This window comes from Vidua macroura, chromosome 5 (genome assembly GCF_024509145.1).
Source record: "Vidua macroura isolate BioBank_ID:100142 chromosome 5, ASM2450914v1, whole genome shotgun sequence".
In the NCBI taxonomy this organism is placed as follows: domain Eukaryota; kingdom Metazoa; phylum Chordata; class Aves; order Passeriformes; family Viduidae; genus Vidua; species Vidua macroura.
Genome location: NC_071575.1, coordinates 3,455,638 through 3,474,949, shown reverse-complemented (window position 1 = coordinate 3,474,949; position 19,312 = coordinate 3,455,638). Strand labels below are relative to the sequence as shown.

General features: G+C 41.6%; 1 protein-coding gene across 3 annotated transcripts in view; it reads right to left on the bottom strand.

The window, feature by feature from the left end:
* The window catches only part of MICAL3 (microtubule associated monooxygenase, calponin and LIM domain containing 3), a 107,610-nt gene that overhangs the window by 4,935 nt on the left and 83,363 nt on the right, over nt 1-19,312 (bottom strand). For 2 of the 3 annotated variants that reach the window (XM_053977020.1, XM_053977024.1), the window contains 4 exons: nt 17,832-17,939; nt 17,027-17,120; nt 1,095-1,194; nt 79-152 (listed from right to left, as the gene is read on the bottom strand). In XM_053977020.1, the coding sequence (XP_053832995.1) occupies nt 79-152; nt 1,095-1,194; nt 17,027-17,120; nt 17,832-17,939 (376 nt within the window). Of the gene's footprint in view, nt 1-78; nt 153-1,094; nt 1,195-3,539; nt 3,606-12,127; nt 12,179-17,026; nt 17,121-17,831; nt 17,940-19,312 lie in introns of all 3 variants that reach the window. The other variant, XM_053977023.1, reaches the window with a different exon arrangement.

Sequence of the window (19,312 nt, the reverse complement as noted above, 5' to 3'; positions counted from 1 at the left end):
AGATAGCAAGAACTATCAGCATACACAAGGCTAGAAATACACACACACAATCCATGAAATATTCCCTTTTGCTCTCACCTTCTACTGCCATCCTCTCACGGAGCTCCTGCTGCAGTCGACTCTGCCTGTCTTCCAGTTCTAGCTCCCGAGCACTAAAAGGAAAAGAGCAGAAATCCAAGTTCCAGATGTAATAAAATACTGCATACATTGCTTCATATTCATTCTCAGTTTCTGCTCCCTCTCTAGATATCTGCTACGCATTTTACCAATCTCGTTTGGAGCAACTCTTCAATAACTTAAGATAAATAACTGTCTTTTTAAAAGATTTAATTGCACTTTTAGCATTTCACACTCTTTGCCTTCAGCTAGGAAGTGCAATGCCGAAAGTGGAGCAAACTAAATACAGAGCAGAGTCAAAGAGCAAATAAATCTGCAATGCCTCTACATATCCCCTGCTACTTCCCACTCTAAAACCAAAGTTACTTATTAACAAATTACTTATTACTTAAGGACATTGTCAGGCTATTGCAAACACCACCTTGGGACTTTTCTGCCACTAAGGCCGTCAGCTTCCACATTGCTGAGGTGAGCTGACACACTTCAAAATGAATTTTGGTGAATTTACACAATGGGAACAGAAAAACCCCCCAGCTTCATTAACAGGAAAACACCTTTACCATCTGAGCCGACATGAGAGGCACTGGGGTCCCACTATAGGCAGAAAGGAGGGCCACATGGCAAGGTGGCTGAATTAAATGCTTTTGTCTATGCTTAGAAGACAACTTTACCAAAACCAAAAGGAGTCCCGTGTTATTTCTGCATAGCTCAAAAACACTTGCACAGACAGGATGTGTTTTATACAAGAACAGCACAAGAAGTGCTCACAAAACTGTACTTCTTCACGTGCACAAATAATTGGAACTTTCATCCCTTACCACTATTATTCTTTCTTCTACCACTCCTCTAAAATGTACTTGGGATTCCTATCTCAGCCTAAGAGGCTGCTGACCTCCTGGCCTTACAGGGAAGACAATACTGACAGATCTTCCACTGCTATTCATGACAAAATCCCCATTTTTTCCACATCCACTCACAATATCATCAGTTCGGACTCGTAGCGAACCAAGGCATTCTTCTCCTGCACCAGCTTGAACCACTCCTGCATCAGCTTGGGGTCATCCTTCTTACCCATGCCTGCCAAGAAAGAAACCTGGTCAATTTTCAGGTAATGCCCTGCAATCCTTATAAAGCCCAAACTGCAAAAACAACAATGGGGCAAAATGTGCAAAGAAAGCCGAGCAAGATGCTGCCAGAGCACTCCCAAGCCGGGTCCGTTCAGTTTGCCTACAGCACTCAGTGGAGTGGAAGTCACCTCCAAAAGGATTCTCTTCTCTTTGGAGCCTACTTTTTTTTTTTTTTTTTTTGTTTCCTGATATTCTTGTGATTACTTGTTTCTTCCTCACTCTTACTGCAGAAAGCCCCGATTTCTATGAGTATTTAACTTTTCCTTTCATTAGAAGAATTTTATAGATGCTCATACCAGCTACTTAAACATATGCTCATCAGAAAAGGATTCGATTGCCACTCCATGTGTTTTACCTTTGTTTTCTTCAATTGCATGTCCTCAAGTTTTTCTTTTACTAGCCAAAAGTAACATCTTGTCTCTTCTTTCAACAGTTAAGTAAATCTTTTCTGACTGCTCCTTCTAGCCACACATATCTATTCATCCTGAAGATCCCCCTGCACAGTGAACACAGAAACTAAGTCTACTGTACTGCATACCAGCACTAGAAAGAAAAGGAACCCCCAGACACATTTGCTAATATGAAGGAAGAATAAAGAAAACTTGGGCCTTGACCACCTAGTACAGAACTCTTTGCTTGTCCTTTTATTTTAGAACAAACTCCTAAACTAACTCAACAGCCCACTGATGAGCCTTGTGTCTGTCAGGAGTCATGTGGAATAAATGCAGAATGCCTTTATTTATGCAAAAGCCTTCTGTTGATATTTAGCAAACACAAGAACTTACCAAGGAGGCTCCTCCTGGCAAGCTCTTGGTCTGGGCCACTTATTCCACACTGAACCACCTGCACCTGAATGCTGTGATTTACCTCAGACCCCAGTGGCTATATTCCTGCCCATGTGGGAGTAGAGGCAGGAGCAAGGCCTCAGATCAAGCTCACCAGCACTTCTGGATTGCTGCATCCCATCAGCTTGCACTGCAGTGACCTGGGCATCCCAAGGAAACTAACATCCCTGCCTCTGCTTGTTATTATGGATATGTACTCTCTACATCAAGAACAAAAGCTCTCAAACAGTCCATCTAATGCTAAAATAATCAAGCAGCAAGCTTACTATTCAAACTCTACGACACAGACACCCCACAAATACCACATTAATGGCTACTTAATTCAGACCCGTGCCCTGCCTCCTCCTCAGTATGTCAAGAGAAGCGCTGCCCTGCAGTTACACAAGGGAGAGCCTACAACTCCTAGTAAGCTGCAGCTTGGGCTGCCTTTCACCTGCCTTTGGAAACGTGTCATACCAGCCCCTCGGGGAATACCAGGCTCAGTTGTACCACCCCAAGAGCCCCTGGCTCCGTGGACTTTATACCAGTGTGTTGCTCAGTTCCAAGCATTCCTTTCTGAGCATCTCTGCACAATATGCCCACGTGGCGACAGGAGAGGGAGACTGCACATGCAGATGTCCAGTGCTGTGGCGCCATGAAAACACTGGGAAGTCTCCCCTTCCTTTCCGATGCCAGGATGTATAGAAAACAAATGCCTCTAAGAAAAAGCCAAAAACACAGTGCTACTGACCTATGAAATACGTAAGTATTTTTAAACAGCCAATGAGTAGAGGAATAATGGGAGGACTGGAAAGGGAGCACTGACAACTGATGTGAGGGAGCACTATGGAAAGCAGGTAAGTGGTTAGCAAAATTACACCATGAACACACATAAAACAACCCCTTCCCCATGCCTTGGCAATGGAAACTCTACAGCAAACTCCATTTGGGATAGTTAAAGAATGCACTCGGCAAGACAGATGAAGGAAAACTAGTCTAACTTAAGGTCTGTTGGCTTTTAAAGTTCACGGATGTTTTTCAAATCAGTCCTTATAAAGACACAGTATTCCTTTAATCCCTATATGCTAATTAAAAGGCTGTATTTAAGGAAACACATTGTCATCCCTTACCCCACCTTCCAAACAGCTTTCAGGAGGAATAGAGTAATTGAAGCCACCAAATGAAAATAGAAACTTTTGAGTGTGACACTTCTGGTCCCACAGCTGCTGCCCATTGTCCCTCCCAGTCACTGCACCTTCTCTTGCACAGCTGGGACTAGCAAAAGGGATACTGTACCTTTAACAGCTTGCCACAGGCTCAGAGAAGCTGGTTACCAGGTAGCTACACACAAGGCTGGCTTGGGGACACAGCAAGAAAAGGGCTGGGGGCCTTGTGGTCACTAGCTGACTAGTGCTGCTATGACAACCCAGCTGTGGGCAGGGAGGACACGGCGTGTGTGAGGTTACGTTACCTTCATGGGCACAGCAAGGGCAGAAGGAGAGAGGTCTACGACGTGGTGTCCCGGCATTGGGCTCAACTTCAATAGGACCAAACGAGGAAGAGGAAGAGGCAGGAGAGGAAGAGGAAGTTGGAAGTGGAACGGAAGAGGAGGAAAGGGGTGAAATAAAAGACAAGCAAAGGACAAAAAGCATAAGAGTGAGAAAGAAAGGAAACACAAGAAGAAAAAGAAAAGAAAAAATACAAGAAATGGAGAAGCAGAAACAAGGGATACAGTCTACAGATGAATAATGTCCCTAATAAGCACAGATAACAGGTAAGAGGTAGACTGAGGTACTGGTGAACTCTTACTGAGCTGTACAAATACCAGGCAGGAGGTTACTGTTACTGCACTTTTCCTAATGTACAGTTTTCAGGTGCAAGGTCTTTAACCAAAAGGTTTGTGACCCAGATGTCAGGACGAGTAGAGACATATATTTAACTTCTGCTGATAAATGTCAGATTTCAAGCAGGGTTACAGTAAGTCTCGCCTGCATGCATAAGACACCAGCTGTAAGCAGCCACCCTACCTTAAGCTCTATCAGGACCATGCTCTTATCACCGTGGCAGCATCCACTGATGGTAAAAGTGTCCTTTGCAATGGAATGGAATGTCTTCAGGCAGGGAACATCACAGGGAGAATCTGATTACCATGGAACCAGCCTGCCAGTACCTGCTGTGTCAAGCATGGTGAGTACACGTGTACCCCACCAGATTGTTGTGCTTCGGGGGGAAAAGGCTTTTACAAGGATAAAGTGATTCACACCAGGGGCTGCCCCAGTCACCAACTGAGGACTCTGCAGGGTTAAACCAGTAAATTTAAAGCTCTCCCTTGGCATTCTCATTCCACAAAGCATTTTAAAGCTTGGAAGTCCTGTTAGTATCAGTGACTTACTGAATCTTTATCATCTTTTCCATCAGCCACTGAAGGACAAGCATTTCTCATCTCTCAAAAGGTTCAGCTTCTTTAACACCAAGAATTTGCTTTTCAGCGGTACTTCACATTATAGAGATAAAGAGCAGGCAGTAACCAGTATCACTAATAGTTACAGGAGAACATGCACCAGGGAGATGATGAACTCTGAAAAGTCAGAGCTACCAGAATGGAACACTTACTGGGCTCAGGGCACAGCTGCATTTATAAAGAGGAGGCATTTCTGTGTTGGGAAGAGGCATAAACTCCACAACAACAGCATGGTAAGAATAACAGTCATTTTGGAGAAGTCAGCAGAGTTTGATGTTTGTGGTTCACAGAAAGCTCTACAAAATTAGAGTACCAGTGAACTGGGAGGGCTTTAGAAGGGACCATCACAGAACTAGACCAGCACATGGATGACACACTGGAGCAAGAGGGAGAGCACATCAGCTTCAAAGCCCATGACTGAGCAGCATGGCTTTCTCAGAAGAAGAAACCTCTGCACTGGAAGCAGGAAGGGGCAACATCAGGAGAGGTGCCACAGCTGGCCATAGGACAGTTACACATAAAGCATCGTACCAACAACAGTTGAAAAAGTACCAGAACATTAATTACAGCTGTTCTGACTTCTTCATTTAAAGTACAAAAATACTAAGGTCTTTTTTCCTACAACTGCCATTTCACAGATCAGGTTACAAAAGCAAAAACAAACAAACCCAAACCACAAAGGTATGGTGTAAAATATGCTTCCACACTAAGCAGAGCATTTAGTGCATGATACTTGTTAAATATGTTTTATTTCATATCCTATCTTATTCAAAATGACATCTTTAAGCTAAAAGCTTTAATACTCTAACTTGGTCTAACCATGCTTTGAGCATGGTCAGGGAGATGGAGATTTAACTGAATGGAAAAATCTACTTCTTTCAGGGTTTCAGATTTCATTCAGAACTGGGTGCTGGGGGGATTTGATACATTTCAAGCCATGGACATAGAGACTTGGTGAGGAACTTCCAGTTTTCCATATTTGAGCTGAAAAGAAATACCCAGTACGTGAAAATGTCATTAATCTCATTGGGAAATGGCCACACACTGCTAGCTTTCATCATCACTAAGCACGTGGTCTGATACGAGGAGAGGATCCCATCTTTGGTCTGCAGTAAAAAGCCCCAGGGATCACACAGCACCTGACTAATAGAGAGCTCACTCCCCACAACTGTACCTTCCTCCCCTGCTCTTAGTTATCTTCCCACTCTTGTCTAAAGAAAATTTGTCCTTGAATCAAGTTACAAAGTCCATGGTATCTACACTAGTCCTGCTACTAGAAAAGTCAACATGTTTTTTCAGTAAGATAATAAACATAACCTTTGCAATTAAGATCCTTTTGAGCTACTCTAGATGCAAATTACAGTTAATTACATTGGTGAATACAGGTTATGATCATTGCAATTACTTTGGAAACAATTTCTGTCCAAAGTAGGATGATTAACAAGGCTTTAGAAAGTCTTCCTTATGTATTGGAGGTTTTTAACAGCAAGAACAAAGTGCAACCTGAAAACTTACTTCCCATGGTTCTCTAAAGCTTATTTTGTGGTTTCTTGCTCCAAAAGCCATTACTAATCCTACAGTAAATAGTATCATTATAATAATTATTATTAATATTATTGCATTGTTTAGAGAAGAGAAATCACCACCTCCCAGTCTCATTAAATTATAAATAGGATCATCACTGCAAGACAGTTTTTCTGGATGTGGAGCCAGGGCCAGATAGGGAAAACCCCATTTGTTGTGCAAATTAAAAAAAAAAAAAACCTCAACAAACCTAACCTCCCTTTCTGTTTCAGTCTCCTTCACCACCAAAAATATTCTGACACAGGTATTCACCCACAACATGGGAAGAGCTCTGGCAGCAGCAACACCCGCTGAAGCAGTTTGTTTGGAAGGAGCTGAAGGGCAAGACAAGAACCATTTCTGTGACCATTCCCTTCTTAGGTTCTTCCTGTGCTGCCAGCAAGTAAGGTGTGGCTATAGCCTCTGGACAGAAAACTACCATTTTTTTTCACCAGAATGATAAAGCTGCCAACAGACTATGTTAGTCACGAGTTGCTCCTTTTCAGTGCCACAAGCCAACTCTTCTCTTGTGTAAAGCCTTGTAAAGCAGCCCCAGCTGCTGCAAGCCAGAGCATGGTTTGGAGGTAGAAGCTGCAGTTTATTAAGAAAAGGAGCTCCTGAGCACACTGAAGAGAGGCAGAAGCTCTGCCTTGCACACCAGACACATCCCATCAATAAAGTGGTTGGAATTACTTTGCTTCTGTGTAAAAAAGCCACAAGAATGACCTTGTTTGTCACAGTACTCTTGAGATTGCAGACTTAGCTACAGTGGTGGAAACCAAGAGCCAGGTCAAGAATAAATACCATAAATACCATGTCTCTTCAAAATAAGGACCAGAAATTGTATAGCCACTATGTTCATTTTCACTGCACATTGTTCTTTGTTACACAAGCTACATTGGACTCTTGCATTCTTTTCTAATATTTATTTACCTGTTGATTAAAGAGCAATTCTTCAGACTGGTTTTATCCTTTTCCTCTCTAGCTCAAGAACACTTCTTCACAACCATAAGCCCAGTGGTCAGAATGATCAATCAGGATGAAGAAAGCACCACACAGAGTTTGGGGTGGCAGACCCCATTATCCCCAAGCTACAGCTCACACTGATCCCCTTCACTATTTGCCCCTGTTTTTTGATATGAGAATGTGATGATTTCTGAGAAGTGGTGAGTCATTGCAAGTTAAATTTCCTTGAACAAATATACCACAGACCAAGTAGGATCACATCCTTTACAAGCTTTGCATCCAAAGACTTTGATTTCTGTATTGTTGACTAATCACAGTGGTTTGGAAAATAACAACACTGGACAGGAAATCCAGCTCTGAAGCCAGTCTCAGTTCTGTGGCACTTGCCCTCACAAGTTAAAAGCATGACACTTTGGGAACTTAATCTGCTAACAAACCTCATCCCTTTATTTAACAAGAATACTGAAAACTCTGATTTTACATCAGTGTTAAAATATGGATCAGTCCAAAGGAGATGAGTAAGTCAAATGGCACTGATCATAGTAAATGTCCTCTTTTCCACCTTTAAAAAAATCAGGTTATGATCAGAAACCCAAGTACTGAAAAAAAAAAAGCACATTCTAACTTTACTATTTGGTGAAGCTGTTCAACAGCAGCATTGTTAAAAACCAGGGATACAGAAAGCCAGCTCTTGGAGAACAGCATCCACAGAACTGCAGGTTGAGAGCAAGGATTTTGACAGATGTCCCACAAGCACATCACAGTTTATTAAGTCTGGGTCAAACTCAATATCCTCTACAGTACAATCACTAGAAGAAACCTGGGGAAAACTCACAGAGAACCAGATTGTCATGCAAACTGAACCACTTTTATTTGTCCAGTAGAAGGGGGTGGGGGAAAGGCAGGGAAGGGAAGGAAAAAAAATGGGGAAAGCAGTGGTTGGAGCAGAACACCCACAAATGACTCCAGAGAAGTCTTCTGCTTCTACTAAACCTTGAGGCACTTCAGAATGCACTCAGAATGAATACAGACCTGCACTGACCCTGTCTCCCAAGACTGTTGTTTTTCTGTGCAGGAAAAAGCAGGTAAATGGCAATTGCCTAACAAGTACTGGTACTTAACAAGTTCTGCTTATCAAGTGCTCTTTCCTGCTCAAAATTTACAGCAAAGAAAACAAGTTACCAATTCACTTCAGCGTCAAAAACGGCTGCAGACTGCAAAAACAATGTTTATCTTACAACTCCATCCCCCTTTCAGAAGAGCTGTGTTCACCAATCATAAGAAATAGGACTGATCCCACTCGAATATATCAGACTCCAGCCTAGCAGAGTTAGACCTGCAAGACTTTAAAGGACATAGTAAGCTCAAATGTTTTAAATAAGTTTTAAAAAAAAGGTGAAGTTGTAGAGTGTGCTTTAAACAGAGTACGAAGATTTAAAAAAAACCCAAACAATTGTACTTCCTTGCCTGTTTACCTGATGTTCATAAGGCTCTTGTCAAGAAGGGAGAACATGTGTCTGAAATCAACACTACCAAATGTACCAGCTCTCTTCCCTACGTCCTTCTTGCCTCTCTTGCCATACTCCAGCCAAGAGAAAAGCAAGATGGCAGTGTGTGGCTGTTTATTTAATGATTCCCTGCTGGGTGCAAGGAAAAGGCAGCTGCTCACTTGAAGGCAGAGGAAACCATGGAGGTACTTTCCAGAGGTAGACAAGGAGCTACTGGGTTAGGAGGAATTAAGGCTGGGACTAAGGAAGCAAGGTGACTAAGGAAGAACAGACAAAAGAGAGGGAAAAAAGGGTAAGGGATGAAAGGACAAGGCAGATTTGAGAAGAAGGCAGGACCTAAAATTTACAGACAAATAATGCTGGGCAGAAGAGGGAGCAGAGCCCAAAAATTGTGGAAGAAGTCCAAAGGCTTCTTTGGAGACTGTGTCAGTGGGAAGACGAGACCAGGAATAGCTAGTGGAGAGAAACAGGATGGCTGAAGGGTAGAATGCTAGGATTTCTTTGTCACGAAGGCAGGATTAAAATTAAATGCCTGAGAATAAAAATGGAAGTGGGGTAAGGAGCTCTGGATGAAATAAGACAGGATCAGGACAAGGACTGTCTCAAAAGAGGGAACAAAAGGACAAAGAGTATATATCCACCAGACCAATGCATCCTTCCACTGTCTGGCTCAGAATCCATATTTTCAAACCTCACTGTTCCACAGCTGCCAACAAACATCTATAAAATCCACTGATTGTGTCCCATTTCCTCTACATAAGGATCTACCCAGAAGATGACAACCTAGAGCTGCTACCAATTATTCCATAAGGACATGAGGCAGCTCTCTGTGGTGGATCTGAAGGTTATAAATCTGTTGCTATATCAATAAAATATATAAAGTCTTAATTTCAGTTGACTTTGCAACCTTTGTAATGTTCTTTTAACCACACCATGCATACAATATACACACAGGAATAATTACTCAGAATTGAAATGAGACCATCTGTAGCGTGAAATGAAACATCTGCGTTACAGCAACGGTACAAAACATTTCAGAACAGGAAGAGAGGATTATGACATCTGAGCAGAGCAACAGAACTAGTTAAGATAGCAATTTGTAATCCTACACACTGGAAGTCAACCAGGATGTCAGAAGTTACTACTCCCCTTGCAGAAGCTGTTGTGCAATCTGTAACAACTAATTACCAGTTTACAGACAACTTTCCAAAGTGCTTTGCAATTTTTGTTAATATTCTATAATTTTGTTAATATTCTATTGACTAGAGCCATGCCCATGCCTAAGAGACATGGGTTATCAATAGAATAATTAACTGTGCAGCATCCAAGCTGCCTGCAGGGCTCAGCAGGACCTCCAGAGATTTTAATGGCTCTATTTCCAGATGCAGCATCCTGCACAGACATGTTAATCTTGAAGCTGAGCTCTGTATCTACTACTTTCTGACAAGTATCACCAGAGCAATGTATCCCTTCTGGCAAAAGTGTTCTGGCAGCCCCAAAAGCAAATATAAAGCAAATTACACAGAGGCAACAAAATAATACTAAAAAGCCACATACTCCAGCCATCTATACTGGCTCATTGCATTTAAAGGGATACTGCCCAATATAGCTTCTTTAAAATTTGTTTTGAAAACAGTGTTTTTGAGATGAGCAGAAATTTGGTCGAGTTTTAAGATGTATCAACCGTTGTTAAAATACCCATGAATATTGCCTCTGACTGTTGGAAGCCCAAGTGACTGAGTCACCATATAAATAAAAGCAGCCTCTTCAAAAATGACCACTCTGAGATGACTGAGCTCAGAGAAACGGAAAAGCAAACACGCAAAGAGATAAACAGTAAATCCATTTCCAATTAAGATTTTCTGCAGCACAATGAATTCTTTCAAGCGACAGTGTCCCTTTAAGTGAAGATTATTTTGCTTTTCTTAAAGCCACTATTAGTGATTTTGATGGGATCGCTGTCTCTAAGGAGGCATTAGGGGCAGAGGCAGGAGGAGGGAGAGGTGTAGTGGAGATAGCATTGAATAGGGATCAGGGTCTGTTAAGTGTGATTCAGCATCAACCCTTTTACAGCTCCTACTCCATGCACATCAGGAGTATGGGCCAGCCCTGGTGGATAAAACCAGGAAGAGGATTTCAGAGTCTCTCTGCAGGACATAGCCCAGGAAAGAATGCCAGAGGGACTGAACAGTGAACGAAGCACAGGGCTAGCAGAGGACTGTCACATCAAAATTAGCACAGGGGAACTGGGCAACAAGTTAGATCTAAGGAGGAAAGTCTTCCATTCTGAAACTTGCACTTGGGTGGATATTCTGGACTCAGGTGGATGTTCTTCAATAAAAGTCTTTTGTGCCACAAGTGATCCACAACAGGTAGGTACAGGTAGATACTATGTGGGACAGTCTCCCTGGAGCAGGAGAAAAACTGGCTGTTAAAAACCAGGGCAAGATTATATTTGAAGGTTCAAATACAATGAAATCAGGGAAGACATCCAGGGATGTGTCTTGGATCAGGCCTTTCCCACTGCAGAGCTGGTCTGCAATGCAACCCCTCAAAAAAAACAGCTTAGATCAAGCAGCTTTCTACTCTGAAAGATAAACTAAATGAGACCCTCAGATAACAACAAGGCAACTGAGCAGAGTTCGCTTTCTATTGGATCTGCTGACAGACAGATGTGTTCGTAAGAACAGATTTTGGGTGGTTAAACTAGCAAAGGAAATTTTAATTTTCAAGATAGGCAAAGGCTAATCAAATGTCATTTGCAACCCAAAAGTTAATCACCTACTAAGGGACTCAGGAAGTAACATTAATTAAAGTCAGGGCAGGACCATGGTATAGAGTGATGACCAGATTCTAAAGTGAAAATGACAACTAAACACTGTAATGTGTGTTTAGCACTAAAGGGGGTATTAAATCAATAGCATAGCAAGAAGCTTAATATCTCTGTAATGATGCAAACTGGATTCCAGCAAAAAATGACTGGAACAGCAGATTCTTTTCTAATATTACAGTAAGACAATACAAGAAAGAAGACATATGTGCCATCTGCAAGTGTTTTCAAAGTCCCTTGAGGGAGCATTTTCGTTTTGTTAGATCAACAACACACTCTGGCTTTTTTGGAAGGAAAAAACAAGCCTCAGAAGGGCAAGACGGAAGCAACAGCATGACTAATCCTTGACCGTGCTGTTTGCTCTGCTGTCCTAAAGTCTTAAAATACTTTCCTAAAGAAAACTTCAGTGACAGAGCTGGACTTTTCAAAGGAGAAGCAAAAAACCAGAACGACCTTCCACTGCTAGCAGGGAAGGTGGCTGGAGTGAAAACAATAAGCAAATTTATAAAAAATTAGGACTGGGAAAAAGAGAAGCGGGAGTCTTACACATGTTTTGTGGGGCATGCCATGATCTCGTGTTCCTGAGCTGGAAAAGGGGTTCTGCTATCATCAGTCATGTGCAAGGGCTGTTTCTTCTTGTTTGTGAGCCAAGGATGGGAGAAGTAGGTGAAGGGAGGGTGGGGAGAGGTGTCAGCAGGGTTAGTGCCAGCAGGAGGTTCAGCCATACATACCACCCAGATGCAAGTCGATGAGGTCACTGTAATAAGACTCTCCCCAATAGTCTACAACAAGGAATTGGTGAAGACAGAGTTATTGAGTCAGACACCCACCCTAGCCCCATACAATCAAAGCAATATATGAGAAAGACACAGAAACAAAAAAAGGGAAAACAAGAGACAGGCAGCTACACATGTGGGCACACACAGATATATAAATACAAACACTCTATGTCTCTCTTTCTCTGTATATATACATCTATGTACACACACACACAAATATATCACAAACATATATATTGGGAAGAGGAAGAGAAAATTTCCAGCAGGCAGGCGAGGACTTCCAAGGGGAAAAATCAAGAAGTTTACAAGAGACACTTCACCTATTTGTGCTTGCAGCAGTACCTGTCACTGATGTCACTCCTGTTCTTGCTGAGAAAAGCAGAATTAATCCTGTTGCTTTGGAGCTGAGCAATGTGTCAGAAGGAAACAGTGTAATTTCTTAGGACAGCTGCAGGAAAGGTGTAAGGGTTGATTTCTTGGAGGTGAGTGAGTGGAGGATGGTGTATGGCACACAGCTGGGAGGCACTGACTGAGTGCCAACACGAAGGGCAAACACTCAGGCGTAGGAAGATGGGATTGTGTGCTCCTGCTGATGCAGTCTCTGTGCCAGGGAAGAGCTGCACAGCAGTTTTCAGGACAGAGATGTGCATTTCCACAGCTGCTAGAGACAGGTGCACCACGAGTCTAGCACTGTGGAACATTTCATTGGAAGGAGACAGATGGAAGTACCGAGAGCAATATTTCTCACTGCATATGATTCATTTGATGTAAGGAGGTGGCTCTTAAACTTTTCAAGTATTGATCTGACAGTAGATGTTTTCCAAGCTCTTAAAAATGACTATCAAGGTTTATGCTAGAGGGGATAAAAGACAGGTTGCGGAAATTTCTGATTTGACATATTTTTAATTTAATGATTGACAAAATAAATTCGCAGAGGAAATCCAAGTCATTAGCATGTCCAAACAGGCGAATGCACTATAATGCAAAGTACTGTTGCATGAGTAATGTTGTATTATGTTAATTAACTCATTCAAGGTGTTCCTTGGGACACCAGAGAAAACTGAGAAAATTCTTCACTGAGGTCCTGCTTTGCCACTGTAGTGAAATACCATGATGCAATCAATAGGAAGGGGGCAGGGAGGGAAGGAAAACAAGGGATGACAGCTCAGACTACCTGTGTATGACAAACCTCCCCCTGAAACAGAGCTTACACTGCCACCTGAAATAGAGCTTACCCTCCTAATCACTCATTCTTGCTATGAATGCAGTTGTCAAAGGCTGAGATTTTCTAAGATAATCAGAGAGAAGACATTAAGGCAATTAAGTAATCACAGGATGTGAAATTTTCTGGATCAGAAACTAAATGTTAGATTGAGCACTCAGCTTCTGAAAGAATAAAAGACCAACTGTGCCATGCCTGAGGCTGAGCTAATTGAAAATAAAGACAAGACAAGGAGGTAGCCAAGACGGCACAATTATTTTGTCAGAATTAAAATTGATGGTGACCTCCAAAATGTTTCTGAGTTTGATTAGTTGAAGAGCAAGTATCACCCTATAAATATTCCACCTTGACAAATAGCAGATAATGTGAGAAATTCCTGGAAAGAATATTGACCTGCCTATATCTATTGCCAAGATCAAAAGCTGTAACCTCTCAGGAAAACAGCAGGCCATCACTGTGAAAAATTGATTAACAATCTTCTCAGTATAAGTTACTTGCCAATAACATATTAAGGATGATGCAAAATGGATAGAAAGTAGAAACAACATTATTCTAAGTAAATAAATTTTTATCTATAGAACTGGTTTTTCTTCTTACCAGTTGAACTGAAAAATACTTTTTTTCTAAAAATGGAACATGGTCCAGACGTGAGAGATTTGAGGAATTAAAGTTAATGGAAGACCTCTACAAAAGAAAAATTTGCAATTCTTTACAGACAGAAAAGATGACTAAGAAGCAATATATTAGACAATGACAAAATACACAGAGAAGTTCAGATTGTCTTCTTCTATAATAGAAGAAGAAAAGAATCATTGCAAGTTACAGAATTCTGTTTCTTCTGTCTGGATTTTTAAGTAGTAAGAAACTACTATTAACATTACCCAAAACTTCATATTAAGTGCTGATCAATAAGAGTTTTTTCCTTTCCCTGCATGGAAGGAACCTGAAAATCCCACTCATTACAGAGCCTAATACATTGTCCTGGAGCAGTTAATACTGGCTGCTGCCTATGGAAGAGCCATTATTTTGGTGATGTACTGCAATCCTTTCTCTATTTATGTGGACAAAGTAAGTGCACAGCAGACACACCTCCCAAGCTTCCCCATTTTTTTCTCCTTGCACAACCTTATAGATTTTTTTTTTTTTTTTAGATGACAACACCACTTTACACACTGCCTTTCCCCTTCTGAACTTTTGATTTCATGGTTTCCTTAGGGGAGGGACTGATCAGAGACAAGAGCATGACTCCACACCTTTACACAGCAGTCCTTGCTGAATGTGGTGGTCACTGTTAGGTCACAATGCAGACAACAGAAAAATGATACTTCCCTTTTGAATAATTAGTGGATATTGCAGGCAAAAATTAACTCTATGGAATGTGATATCACAGATCTCAAAAAGAAGGAATTCAGTTATTTTTATTGCAAATATGTAAAATGCCTGGAAAAGAAGCAGCTGAGGGGAAACCTTACTGCTCTCTACAATTTCCTGATAGGAGGTTGTAGCCAGGTGGGGGTGGTCTCTTCTCCCAAGTAACACAACAAGAGGAAATGGCCTCAAGTTGTGCCAGGGGAGATTTACACTGGATATTAGGAAACATTTCTTCATGGAAAGGTTTGTCAAGCCCTGGAACAGGTTGCCCAGGGCAGTGGTGGAGACCCCACCCTGGAGGTATTTAAAGGATGTGTGGATGTGGCATTTTAGGGATGTGGTTTCACGGTGGGCTTGGCAGTGCTGGGTTAATTGTTGGACTCATGATCTTAGAGGTCTTTTCCAACCTAAATGATTCTATGGCCATGCAAGAGGACCTAGAGAGGTGAAGCAGGGAATTGATTTATAATCTTGTGTTGCAGCCAACACAGATTAGAACATGCTGGTTTTTCCCACCCCAACAGAATGTGTTTCTGTCCAACCCCCTGAAACAGGCGGAAGAATTTAGGCTGGTGAAGTCTTTATGTCAGAGTTAAGCTTCTGCAAAAATAACATATGACCTGTTGATAGAAATATTTTGCAAGAGCAAAGCATACCCTAGGAGACTTCCTGAAGAAAAGAAATCCCTTTTGCAAAGCAGGACCCACAATTTCATAGTTCTTCTAGGAAATTCACAAATACACAAGCTCATCTAAGACTGCTTCCATTTGGGAGAGCTGGGAGTGAGAAGCTATTTATCCAAATTCTGCAGTCTCCTATGTAAAACTGTAATTCTTACTCTTGGTCACATTCTGTCCTCTCTGAACATGTTTTAGGCATTCTATGATTCTTCAGTGAGAAAACTCTGTTTTCATTATTCTGTAATGAATAATATTCTCTCAGCTGCTAAGACTTCCCTCTTGTGCTGGCATGTCTTACATGAAAGTCATTCAGCAGCTCAATAATCAAGATTATTTGGACTTCCAGATGAAAAGAAGCAAAATGAAAAGAACAATTAGAAACAATGGAGGTGGGTTTATTAAGTGCAGTAACTGGCAGGCCAGAGAACAGAGTGGGGCTACTCAGGAACACACAGAAGGAGGCAGCCCTGCAAAGACAGGCATTTGCACAAGCCTATTTTTTTGATCTCACAAATGAATAAAGACAGCCTGATCATAAACATATTGAAGTCCTCAAGACTCTTCTTCACACTTGTAGTACCTATTTGCTTTGCTGAGCACTCAGTCCAGCTTCTTTGGCACACCCTTATGGGGCACCAGACCTACCTAATTCTGGCTGAGTAGTAACTGGAAGGAAGTCACAACAGACTTTTTCTCTGGTGCAACCTCACTGCTTAATCAAGCTCCATCTTCAGAGGCATAGATGTGGCTCCTCAAGCAACAAGCAAGCATTTTCCAAACATCTGTTCCACTGTTGCCATTTCTGAACTCTGGCCTTTGTGATCAGGTACATAATCCTGGCCTTGTCAGGTGTACACACACTGCATTTGCCTGTTGGATATTTGACTCCTTGCAAATTGAGCAATTTTTTTCCCAAATCATTATACTACTATCAGCATTATCTGAACCAGGTACTCCTCCACTGATATGCTTGCCAGATCAGATGATACTCATTTCATTTAATTTCAAGTACACACAACATTTGTTTTAACAGCTTGACATGGATACCTTTCAGTACACATGTGCATTTCTGTTCTGCACAACTTTGTCAGAAGTAGCCAGTGTGCTGGGCTGTGCAGTGAGGAAGATGTTCTGTGATGGTCCCTTGTAAGGACACTACCTTGATAATCCAACACAATAGAGAAAGCACACACCATTCCACAATTATTTCCTTAACATACAAACAGGGTTGTCTTACTGGGACAACTCTGTGTGAATGGCAGCTGCGAAACCCCTGCAATTTTCTAGCTGTAGGATCCAGCAGAAACAGCCATTAGCAGTAGCTGCAGAATTACCTCCTACACCTCAGGCAAAGGTAAATGACCTAAGTCTCTGCCAATAGGGAAGTCCCAGAATTAGAAGAAACACAGGAAAAACAAGGCCTCAAAAAGGTAGTAGAAAAGGAAGAAGGGATTCACATTGGGATCAGTCTCTAGGCTATAATGGTCCAATTGCCTCTAAAATCCAAACAGCTACGGATTACTGCACAAGCACTTGGTAAGAAAACATGGAAAAACCAAACCAAGTTGTGATGGATACCTGCTTCTCCTCGAAGGGCCTTCTCCACAGCAACTCCTCTCTCCTCGAGTTGCCTCTGCTTCTCTTCCACTTGTTCCAACTGCCGCTGGATAATCTGTTCAGAGAGGAATGGAGCAGAACCTCACCAAAGCAATTCTCCTGCTCTGTCTGCAGCACACATCCAGCACTAAGACACTTCAGTCAGATTTGCCTTTTCAAAAACAAGTATTTGTATTCAACAACACCCTGCTTCAACAGCAAACATCACAGATTCTGGTGACAATATCCTCCCCATCCTGTTGTATCTTAACTCTTAAATTTGCAAACACCCTGGTATTAATTTATTTGCTACAACTCCTATCACCTTCCTGAACACTGAACTGAAAGGTGATGCTACTCAGTCAGCTGAGCCCTTGCCTTGAGTTTTTACAAATCCCATCACCTGTAGATGCTGTTAGCAGTTTTCCTGCAGACTCTCTGGTAATTAAAGGTTAATTTGATAACACAGCACCCACCAGCATAACCTAGCAAAGCAATGATAGGTGCAGCTCCATCAGGCATCATCTGAGTATCACTGTTCCATTCAGTGCATGATGGTTGCTAGAAAGGTGTTATAGGCATTATTTTTCTCACTGTAAAACTCCCATGACAGGTTTCAGCCATCCTTCACTTCTCTGTGGAATGACATGAAATTTGAAAGAGGGAGCAGGAGCACTCATGTAGACAGAGAGGATTCTGTTCTGATACACTCAGAGGAATGTCAGGACCAGGGTGCTTTCACACAGAGCTGCCTGTGTGCCATGACAGGAGGCTTGTGAGACACTACCTGAGCTCTGTGTAACCTCTTTAGCTCCTCTTGCTTGGCTTGTCTGCGGGCAGCTTTCTGTACTCGCCGCGTCAGCTTGGCGTTCAGCTCCTCTTCTGTGTAGGCCCTCTGAAGGAAGGAAAAACAGCAGCAGATCTTATTTACGTGCTCAGGGATATGGGGGCAGGGATGACCATTTTCTCTTCCAAAAATCTCAGAAGGGAGGTGTTCTGTCTTTGCCATGGCTGTGTCAAAAGTCAAGCTTCTGTAGGCAAAGGTGTTCACAGTGCAGTGAGCAACAATTTCAGGATCAAATCAGGAGTGAAGAAGCATTTAAGCCAGCTGCAAAGCTGTGATTTTATATGACATCCCACCCCTGCCTTCTACTGCTATATGAAACCTCTCCCAAAGATTAAACCAGTTTTTATTCTCAGTAATTTTAGTTTCTCAATAAATTTAGCCAAACGGATTTAGATAAATCAATGAGTACTATGTAGAGGGTTCATTTTGATAGAGTTCCCCTTGATTTCGTTTTAAAAGATTGTAAAAGCTTGTCTACATGAACAGTTACAGCAGTGTAAGCTAAGAAATTACTATAGACTAATGTAGACTATTGCACCACCAGAAGCCATCCAAAAGGAGAAAAGCTGTATTTATAGAAATAGAAGGGTATTTCCTCTTTTTTTCTGTCAGTGAAACTAGTTTAAGAATGTATCTTTCTAACATTACTGAAATTTGTTTAGGATCTTACCAGATACACTAGTTAGATATATCGTGACCTAGAAAGGCTTTCTTTTTTCTTTCTCTCAGATTTAAGAGTGTCAAAAAAACTTGACAACTGCACTAAATAAACTACAGTGAAGAAAAAGCCTCTTTTCTCATGTATATGTATATGTATATGTATATGTATATAAACTTTAAGGGGCTGCTGTAAACATGTGTCTTCCACTTCTGGAAAGCGATCTCCTTCATGGACAGTCAACTTCAAGAAGAGAATGTTATGTCAGACCACCCTGAAATTTGCTTGATCTAGTTCTTGTGCTGCCACATTGGTCAGTCTACCTCTGTTGATGGTTCTCAGTGAACAGAGTTTAAGGTATGATTACAGCTTAATTAAAAATCCCTCTGGTAGGTCATTGGCAAGCACCACTGTTAAAGCTTCAAAAAGTTCACACTTTACTCTTTCTTTTTTGAAAACACAAATCCACGATGGTACTCAAATTAGAAGGTAAGGAGACAGAGCACATGACCTTTCTATCCCTTGTAACACTGTTGTGACTGCAAAGACAAGACAATAAAAATTTCAGAAAGCAGCAACTTCTGCCTTGATTTTAGCTTGATCCAGAATTTCACTAAGATTTGAGCCAACTCAGCAAATTTGAAAGCTGCTGATTGAAGTGCGAGGATTCATTTGAACTCACATTCGAAGTATTAAAAAAAGAAGAATATGCAAACATATTTAAGTGCCTTGAAAACCAATTTGCTCTGAAGCTCACAGATCA